Source organism: Malus sylvestris, chromosome 7 (genome assembly GCF_916048215.2).
Source record: "Malus sylvestris chromosome 7, drMalSylv7.2, whole genome shotgun sequence".
Lineage (NCBI taxonomy): Eukaryota > Viridiplantae > Streptophyta > Magnoliopsida > Rosales > Rosaceae > Malus > Malus sylvestris.
Genome location: NC_062266.1, coordinates 2627653 through 2637960, shown reverse-complemented (window position 1 = coordinate 2637960; position 10308 = coordinate 2627653). Strand labels below are relative to the sequence as shown.

General features: G+C 37.6%; 1 protein-coding gene across 4 annotated transcripts; it reads right to left on the bottom strand.

Annotated features, from left to right (window-relative positions):
* Window positions 1–687: 687 nt before the first annotated feature.
* Window positions 688–5052, bottom strand: LOC126628445 (probable disease resistance protein RF9). 4 transcript variants are annotated; one of them, XM_050298129.1, is made up of 4 exons: window positions 3935–5052; window positions 1295–3044; window positions 1104–1180; window positions 688–1010 (listed from the first exon to the last, which is right to left on the bottom strand). In XM_050298129.1, coding segments are annotated over exons 1-3 (2793 nt in total). In that variant the 5' UTR covers window positions 4977–5052; the 3' UTR covers window positions 688–1010; window positions 1104–1179. The 4 variants fall into 4 exon arrangements, with proteins under 4 accessions (XP_050154086.1, XP_050154087.1, XP_050154088.1 ...); XM_050298130.1 differs by having other exon boundaries at window positions 1108–1180; XM_050298131.1 differs by having other exon boundaries at window positions 1104–1177.
* Window positions 5053–10308: the final 5256 nt, after the last annotated feature.

The following is a 10308-nucleotide window of genomic DNA, read 5'->3' as shown; positions in this document are numbered from 1 at the left end:
CTCGTAACATGTCTGTCCGATTTTCTGCAGATTTCAAGGCTGTAATAGTATTTCGAAGATATAGAATGAATGGACCACTGGATCATTCTGGGATTTTGATATGTTATGCAAAAGAAGATAAGGAACGACTTCTCATTTCCATTATCTTTACTATCAGATTATGGAAAGTTACTCATCTTTGATGGTAATTCATTCGTTCCTTACCATTGGTTACTTTGTTCTCTTGCTTCAGAATGCTTTTGTTTTGCGGGACACGAATGGATTTCCATTGCATTTTACTCAATACTTTGGAATCGGTGTTCTGTTGGATATTTATTTGTACATGACTTTGCTCACTTGTACTTTTTCCTACAGTTGATGGCAGATGAACGAGGATTAATAGTTGATGTTGAGTGTTTCAATGATGCTATGTATGAGGGTTGGGAAGGATCAAGGAATGCTCAAAATAAGGTACTACGTCTTTTGACATTCAGCTATGTATGAGGGTTTTGTTTTAGGTCTTTTGGGATCTACTTAAATCTTTCTATTCTCTAAAATATTCGAGATCAACTTAAATCTTTGTATCTTTTACAATGGACATTGGAAATTTGCGTCCTATATGTTGTAAGTTGTAATATGTGGAGCTTTGTTCTATTGAAAGACAAGACGGCAAAAAACCTTAGTATAGAGTATTTTGCTATATAACAGTGGTTGGAAACACTTATTTTCTCATTCTAAAGATCACCATGTACATTAATATTGATGCTTGTCCATGAACAATATAACAAAATATACACTCTATGTTGCGCGTAGTGCACCATGATGTAAAAAAAAGTCTTTCACGCATGCAAGGCGTGTGTAGAAAGGCTAGTACATGAATTAAATAGAGTGTCCTAAACAAGTTCTATAATGTATATGTACTTATTTCTCGTAACAAAATATGAACGTTTATGAGTAGCTGCTAATCACCAAGGCTTACAGCTTCCGAGTTCCGACACTGCTTCCCTTTCTTGCTTCTCGTTTGCCATGAACTAACAAATATAAAACAAAATTAAGCAAAGCATATACCACATCTATGTGCAAACTGCTTTCAATTATTAAGTCATTAAGAACAGAATTTTGACCTACTATTGCGATATTGGCCTTGCCGTCCCAGCAGCATTCGCCAGCTTTGCCCCACTCCACTCCCCACCACTTTCTTCTTTAAGGAACAACCAGAAGTAGGAAAAAAAAAAAAACACATTATGATTTTTTCCATGAGAAACCGAGAAAATAGCAAAGAAAAAAATACAGAAAATATAAGTAGCATACTTACCAGTTATCCACTTCTCTATCCTCCTCAATATTTGTAATGACAACAGAAGGCACATGTTGAATTTTGTAGGAATCCTCTCCTCCTTCCCGAAGCCTACTACAGAATGTCCCAGGCATCTTTTGGATTGTTAATTCCTTGAGGGTAGTAACATACTGAAGCCCCTCAGGGACTGCCGTCAATTCCCAGCAATAGTCAATAGACAAACTGCAGAGACTACGCATGCCTCCTTTCTCTATGCTACAAGTCTTAAATTCAGCCATCCCAGAAAGTGAAAGAAATTCAAGATTAGGATAACCTTCTTCTGAGAAAACCAGTTCTGGAAGATTCTCGAAAGTACCAAAACCAAACCAAAGCATTCTTAAGTTTGGGATCTTCTCAAGTATTTTGAGACTGTCCAACCGTAGAAGAGTACGAGACAGAGACATCTTAGTGAGGTTCCGATAGTACTGAAGGCCTTCCAATGATTGATCTCTGATTGCCCCGTCCAATTTAAGTTTGTATATATGAGGACAACTCAATGCCATATTCATTGGTAGAAGTTCGAGACCAGAGTGCACAAATAGAGATCGAAGATGGTTAAATGTGATGCTAGTAGATTTCAAGATTTCCTCCATATTTTTCACCCCATGTATGAACAGTTTTCTGAGATTGGTCAATTCAGCAAGATGATTCAAATCACAATCAGCACCTGAAATATTGACTAAAGTCTGCAAATTGTGAAGAGTAGCCAAGGACAATTTCCCACCCCCTTCGTAAAAATGGCATAAATATAAATGTCTCAATTCTTTCATCTTCCAAATCACATTTGGTACTTTCACCCGGGTAACACCTCGTAAGTCTAGAGTTTGCAAACATACTAAATTACCTAAAGATGATGGCAACTGTTTTACATGACTTCCCTTTAGACTTAAAAACCTTAAGTGGACAAGATTCCCAATGTTACTCGGCAACTCAACATCTCCCCTTATGCCTTCAAACTTTAGTACCCTGAGCAATTTGGAGTTGAATAGTACTGACCCCAATAATTTTTTCTTCCAATTGGAGTAATCATATTTTGGGTCGACATAGAATAACAAAGACCTAAGATGGTCATTTCTTGTGGGAGCAAATCTATCAACAAATTCTGTTTCCACATATACAGCAAGTCTTCGAACTTTAGTAATTGTTGCTACCTTGGTTATCGTGTCAGTAAAATTTACAACGTGAAGAAAGTTCTCCTCTTCTGCCTTTAACAAGCACAAGTCTCGCATAAGATCATGAACACGGCATGTTTTGATCTTCTTAGTTGAACCAAGTGTTCCAACTTGAACCATACATCTTTGCACCAACTCACTTAAACAAGAATATGCTACATTTTCCAATACTTCGGATGAACCATGTCGTTGGGACGCCGGAGATATAAAACCTTCTGCTATCCATAACTGAATCAGTCTTTTGACCGGTATCTCATAATCATCTTGAAATTGGCATAAATATAAAAAGCATAGTTTTAAACGATATGGTAAGTCGTCATAACTCAATGCCAACACCCTTAATGCACCTGTATATCCTTGATCGCCTTTGTATTCTTGGTCAAGATCAGTTCCTCTCTGTATATGCACATCAACGTTCTTGTCTACTGTATTCCACTCGTCAACTGTGACTTTTCTTGCTAGAAGTTCCGCAATCACAGTAATGGCTAGTGGCAGACCAGCACAATGTTGAAGCATCTTCTTTCCTAGTTTCTCCTTCTCAGCATAAGATTCAGAGTCTGAAAAAAAATTAAGAAAAGCAGGTCAACTATTATGTTTTTAGTCATTCCTAAAGTATCCTATATATGTTGCAGTGTCCTTTTGGATTCTTGAATGTTTTTGACAGTAGAACATAAATATTAGTGTCTGATTTCTCAATACAATGAGTTTTGGAAGGGCGAAATCATAGTTACATGAAATGTAGTAATCTCAATCAATTAGGCTTAGTAGTTAACTAAACTAAAGTAATCATAGTTTTGGTTGATAACAAGGAAGAAGAGGAGTAAACTGAAAATCTGGAAATACAAAGGGGGCCGGCCAGTTGGTGGCACTCATCTGTGCAGGGAGAGAGCAACTCACGACCTGCTCTGTACAAGGGCTTTGTACAACATGCATTTTTTCCATTTATCTTGGAAGGTTAGAAGTGAGCTCTCCACCCATAAAAACATCCTTGCTTAGACTTTTGCTAGCAATAAAAATATTAAGTAAAAATATCTAGATACTTAATTAGCTAAACACACGCTGCATATCAACACTAACACCTGCCTTGGATAATTTAACTAGAGCAAATCTCTTACTAATGTCCTAGACATTCATCTATTTTCTTAATGATTAGGACAATGACCTTACCTCTCATCAATAGTTTCCAAGCCAGTCCCTAAAATTAGTCATATCCGCAGGAGATCAGGTTATAATGACAGATTTATCTGCTTGATTTGCTGGAACTGTATTATTCTCTTCAATATCCAAGCCAATCCAGTGTATCAAACGCACACTAAGTTTAACAAATAGGGACAATGATGTGTGTATTATATCGAAAGCATAAGTGAAATGCAGTGATCTCTATTTTATTAGGCTTAACATATAAACAAAAAGAAGCAATGAATGATAATAGAGTTGAGAAACATACCTGCTTGATCTCTCCCAAAGATTGCTATCTTCTTAAACAGTTCCCAGCTTTCCTTAGTATTTAGCGCACGCGATTTATAAACATAACGATTTTCTCCAGCATGTGTAGCAACGTCGTTGTTGCGAGTGGTGAGTAATATACGACTCTTCGTTTCCTCACCTATTGGAAATCCAGGTTTTAGAGAGTTCCACGCATCACGAGTCCAAATGTCATCAAGAACCACCAAACATTTCTTCTTTTTTTGGATGATGCAAAGCCTCTCTACTATTTGGTCCTTCTTCATTTTCGAAATTTCTTTTATTTGATCATTGGTGGCGCGAGTAAGCTTGATCAAAATATCTTCCAAAACCTCTTTTCCATGACATTGTTGTGACACACACACCCAAGCAAAACAATCGAAATGACACTTAACAACATTGTGATCATAAACTTGTTTTGCAAGAGTGGTCTTTCCTGAACCGCCCATCCCCCAAATAGATACAACTTGGGTTTCTTCTTTCACCAACTGCTTGACTAGTATCTCTATACCGCTCTCTAACCCAACAACATCACGTTCAATAACATGTGGATACGTTTGCCTTTGTTCCTTTTGCCTCTCAAAAGAAGTGGCACCTCCATATTGTGTACCCGTTATTTGCTTGATGTTATAACCTTGCAAACTCGCCCTCAATTTGGAAAGCTTGACCGTAATGCTCTCAATTTCTGAACCGATCTTGTGAAGATTAATGCCTTTGTTAAAGATGCACGCCAACCTTTTCAGAACAAGCTTCCCACTTCCTCCCCTTTTGAGAGCCACTTTCAAGGCAAAAGATTCAATGACATCCTCCAAATCATAAGCAGCATCTCTTATAATTTGAACCCAAATGCGTACTACTTCATTGTCTCCTTGTTTTGCATCAGCATCTTTCAGGAAGCCATGCATCAAAAGTAGCTCGATTTGTGCATACTCAATTTGATCGCCAACCCCACTCAAGAACTTCACTTCCTCAATAAGAGCGCCTTTGAGCCCTTCAATTACCATTGAAACTACCGCCTCGGCCATATTTCCCCAAAAAAAAAAACTAACTAGCTTTCTTTTTCGAATTCTGTTTCTGTGAATGATTCAAGTGGTTAACTAGAGGAGTCTCTCGTGTTTTTCTCCTCCTTCACATGTTCTTTATTCAATTGTTTAGCGAATCAGTTGGCTTTAACAAGACGCGAAACGGAGTATAAAAGCATAAAGGAATAATATACATTTCGGTGAGTGCATAAAGGAATATTTTACATTTTGATGAGGGCATAAAGGAATAATTTACATTTCGGTGAGAGCATAAATGAATATTTTACATTTTGATGAGTGCATAAAGGAATAATTTACATTTTGATGAGTGCATAAAGGAATAATTTACATTTCGATGAGTGAATAAAGGAATATTTTACATTTTGATGAGTGCATAAATGAATAATCTACATTTGGATGAGTGCATATGCATAAAGGAATATTTTATATTTTGATGAGTGCATAAAGTAATTATTTCCAATGAGTGCATATGCTTAAACGAATAATTTATATTTGGTAAATTACATTTTATCCTCTCAAGTTTAGGGTCAATTACAACTTCTTACTACATCTTTAAATCATTTTAATCTCATATGTTCACTACTATTTCATTTCAATTTCATACAACCGTTACTATTTCTGTCAATCATTTTGTTATCTGCTTACATGGCCATAAGGGACCATACAAAATTCGTGCTACGTGGATAAAAACAAATAAAATAATTTTTAGTTATAAAATGCACACCCTCTCCACCTTGTGTAAGGGTTTGCTGTCCCCAAATTTCATGTCTCTTTTGTGTCTCGTTTCTAATTTTTTGACACGTGTCCTCTAACTTTATTCCAAACTAACAGTGTTAACTTTTCATATAATTAAAGATAAATTACATTTTCTTTAAAAAGTAAAAAAAAAATCGAAAAAATAAAATGAAAAATCTGAAACGATCTTCATCTTTCCTCACTTGATCTCCCAGAGTTCACCTTTGAGCCAACCACCCCTTCAGCATCCCCCACTCGCTTTTCTCCTATGCCCTTTGAATGAAATGAAGATTTCATTAGAGGAGACATCACCCTTGACTTGTTTCAGATAATGGAGAAATTCAAGCTAGTACACGAAGTTGGGGCTTCCAGCTTTCAATCGGGGAAAGAGAAGAGAAAGCATGAAATTAAAAGTTGGGTTGATCTAGGTGTGGGTCTGGTGGTTGCCATTGCTCACCACCGACGAAGCATCGATTAATATCCTCCTTGAATCCCAAATATTAAACTTTGATAGAATATTTGTTCTTTGACGTGCTGGATCAATCACGATCTAGTGCAAGATTTGAAGAAAGAGAGAGAAAAGAAGCTTTGCCCGCGGTAAGGTGGAGCGACAGCGGTGATGGGGTTGTGTGTCGTGTGTGCTAGGAAGATTGGCCAGAATCAATGGAGACTCCGTGAAGGTGGTTGTCGATGGGTACAGAATCAGTGTGTATTCTTACCAACGATGACCATGATACCTGATCTAAGGAGGCTAGGTCATGGCGATGTGGGGTGGTTGCCGCTGATGTGTTGGATTGGGGTTAAGGAAGTCGTGGTATTGGAGAGGAGGAAGAAGGTCATGACTCAGTGTGGTGGGTTTTTATTTTATTGTTGATGTTTTTATTTTATTTTTATATATTAAATTTAACAGTGTTAAGTTCTAGTTAAATGGGTGGACACATGTCAAGTAATTAGAGACGAGACATGTACGAGACACGTATTTAGGGGACAGCAGACCCACGACCCTTCACCTTCTCTCTTGCTTTTTGCAAGAACCCAGATCCACCCATAGCTGTCGTAACACTCTCTCTTTCTCACTCTCACCCAGCACCTTCTCAAACTTCCGCACACCCATGAAAGTATCTTCCTTTTCCTCCTCCTTCTTCCCCCTCCCTCTCTCTCTCTCATCTTTTTCTCCCTCCAAACCTCCATAACTCTCTGCTATTCTCCCTCTCCCCTGTAAACCCCTTAATCCCCTAATCCAATTTTTGAATCAGCCTATGCCCACCACCGAAAGAATGAAAAGAAAAAATGAAAATTGCATTTATGGCTTTGGACCTTCTCTCTTCCATCTTCTTTCAATCTCTTGAATCTCTCTAGAAAACAAGAATTCTTCATTCAATTTATATTCAAATCGATTGAGAAATTAGGGCTAGGTTTTTGGTGTTTGCAATGGAGTTACCGATCGGGCCTTCAAGAATAAGAAATGGCTGGTTTTGGTAATGGTGCTAGCCTTCATTTGGTGCAGGTGGAGGCGCGAAATCTTTTCGGCAGAGGTGGGGTGGTTGACAGAAATGGGGTACTACGTTTTGGATTCTAGTGTGATCATCAATAAAAGTAAGAAAGAATTTGTTTCCTCCAAGAGTAGTGATCTGCATACCACATATATCAGAGTGAATCAGTTCTAGAGTTTGTGTTGCTCTCCAAGTCTTTTCCTTATCGAATGGTTCTCTGTGACCCTTCCCTATAGCACATCCAAAGCAAACATGGTCAATGACTTGTAGTCTAGGTAAACCCTGCACCATTTCATTCTCTTGCAGGAGCATCAAACTAATGTAGTTTAGATGTCCATATCGTCTATGCCATAACCAAGATGACTCTTCAACAATTGCTCTACTAGCCATAAGAGGATTGACATATTCTAGACATAAGGGAAAGCATCTGTTTCCTTTCATTTGGACACTTGCAATCAAATCTTCCATCTGTCTATCTCCATAAATATCAACTATATAATCACCAAACACAAGCCAATATCCATGTTCTACCATATGTCCTACACTCAACAAATTTTCATCCAATACAGGTACAATCATAACCTCTTTAATATATCTAGTTACCCACTTCATTTTTATAACCAAGGTACCTTTGCCTATTGACTGCACTAAATCACCAGTGCCCAATTTAACTCTACACTTCACATTCTTATCAACATCAATAAGCAAAGATTCATGAGAGGTCATATGATTACTACATGCACTGTCAATATACCATATGTTCATATTTCTCCCAATAGTAGCAGAATGGCAGGCATAAAACATTGTTGCAGGTTCTGTTACCTGATTGGCAAAGTTTACAAGTTTTCCAGCCTTGTTTGGTTAATCACAGTCCTTGATGAAGTGACCAAATCGATTGCAACCATGGCATTTTAGCTTCCCTTTAAACCAACATTCACCATAGTGTAGCTTATCATAGTGTTTGCATTTTCCCTTAGCCTAATCTGGTTTTCCTCCTTGATCATATTTTCCACCTTAATTCACAGAGTTCTGAGGTTTAGGATCTCATTTCTTACCCTTTGATTTCCAGTTTTTCTTTGGCCTAGAGTTACCAAATGAGGGATTTGACTAAGTTCCCTTTAGATTTACACTCATACTACCAAAAGCTCTCTTAGTGGTACTCTCAGCATGCCTATCAAGGCGCTGTGCAAATCCCCTAAATGCAGCAATTACCTCTTGCACCTCAATAGTTTCAATGTCCTTAGTTTGCTCAATCATATAGCAAACATGATCAAATTCTTTAGTCAAGCTTATGAGCAAGTTCTGAACCAAACGCTCTCTCTGGGTAAATCTTCCCCATACCCCTTCATCTGATTCACCAACTCGAGAAGGCGAGTGAGATGCACAGATAAGGTTTCATCATCCCTTATCCTTGTGTACTCGAAATCACAGCTTAGACCCTGCAACTTGATGGATCTCACTTGCTTATCGCTATGAAATTCTTGGTGTAGAATATCCCAAGCACCCTTTGAGGTCTCTTCGTTTGAGATTCTGGGGAAAATGTCATCCGAGATAGCTCCTTGGATAATATCCAGTGCCTTAGCATCCTTCATTAGCTTTTCATTCAGAGATCCTTTCTCTGATTCCAATGACCCTTCTGCATCACCCTTTTTCCCCTTCGATTATGAGATTTCAAGTCCTTTTTCAACTAAATCCTAGATTCCATGTGATTTGAAAATAGTTCTCATTTGGATCTTCCAAAATTCATAGTTGTCGCCATTGAATATTGGAGCCCGAAGATCACTACCACCTGACCCAGCCATTTGATACCTGAATCGACGAATTGAGTCGGAAATTTCACATTGGATTTCCGAGCACAGCACACACAGATCCGACGCCCCGATTCCAGATAAAACCTAGGCTCTTGATACCATGTTGAGATTTGAGTAGTCTTTCATTGATGATTTATTGGATTACGAAGGGAGCAAGAGAATGCAGAGAGGGAGTGAAAAGCTCGAAAGGGAAATGGAATAATCACTGCAACATTCTAACCGTTGCAGAATGATGCATTTCATTCATATAGATCTTTCTTTTACATCAGTCATCACAGCCAGTCAAATACATGAGCCATTGTGATTATGACACATGACACTTACAAGGCATGTGAGCCATTGAAAATGAAAACTGATCTAAGACCCTACACTTGGCATATGAGCACAAGTTATCACAACAGAAAACAGTTACACAATCGGACAAAGGTAAATTGAATAAGTAAATCATTTACTAACAAGAAATTAGTAAGCAATTTACTTTTCAACAAATCCTTCTTCAAGCCTGATTACTAAACATATAATTCATAATTTAGACCTCTCTCTTTTTGTTTGGGTGATAGTTCAGTAAGAACATAGATTTTTTGTATCCATATTTGTCTTATTTTTTTCATTTAAGAAAGTAGGAATGGGAAGCCATGATCTACATATTTGAGGCCTATGGAAATTCTGAGGTTTATGTCGTTTAGGCACGTATAAACAAGGGGTTTAAGTTTATGTCTCACATTTGTTACAACTCTGTTTTGGATTTCAATTTGTTAACTCTGTTTTATTAGTACACAAATCAATTGTCAATAAGAAAACATATTGTTTTGGGGGTGTCTAGTCTAGTGTCTAGCTTAAGAGTGCATTTTCTCGATAACTTGACAGCAGCTGCTAATTTGAAAAGTGCGTTAGGTTAGTACCGTATCCAATTTTCCCATGCGTAATCATGCTTTGTAGAGGTTAAAAATCTCTGGCTTTCGAATGTTGCAAATACATGTGCATTTTCTACCCTATTAAGACAAATACTTTTGTGAAATCCCTTCATTCCGGATCGAACTTCAAGCCTTAAAGAGGTTGCATTCTAGGAGTGAACTTCAAGCCTTCAAGCCTTCGCGTGGTGGTTTTGATATTCCATCATGGGATTAAAAACCGTTGTAAATTAAATATAGATGTATAAAGTGTGAGCTTGGTAGCATGGTTATTGGTTATACATTAAATTCTCATCTTTAACTATACTTGAAATTACTTGCTGTTGCATTTTATGTATGCGAACCAGTTTTTTTTTTCCTTTTT

What these genes read in the sequence shown, in the direction of transcription:
- LOC126628445 (XM_050298128.1), bottom strand. Translation starts at nt 4,976, where the DNA reads ATGGCCGAGGCGGTAGTTTCAATGGTAATTGAAGGGCTCAAAGGCGCT. An exon ending in CTTTGGGAGAGATCAAGCAG is followed by an intron (nt 3,045 to 3,934) that starts GTATGTTTCTCA and finishes ATTTTTTTTCAG; the next exon opens with ACTCTGAATCTTATGCTGAG.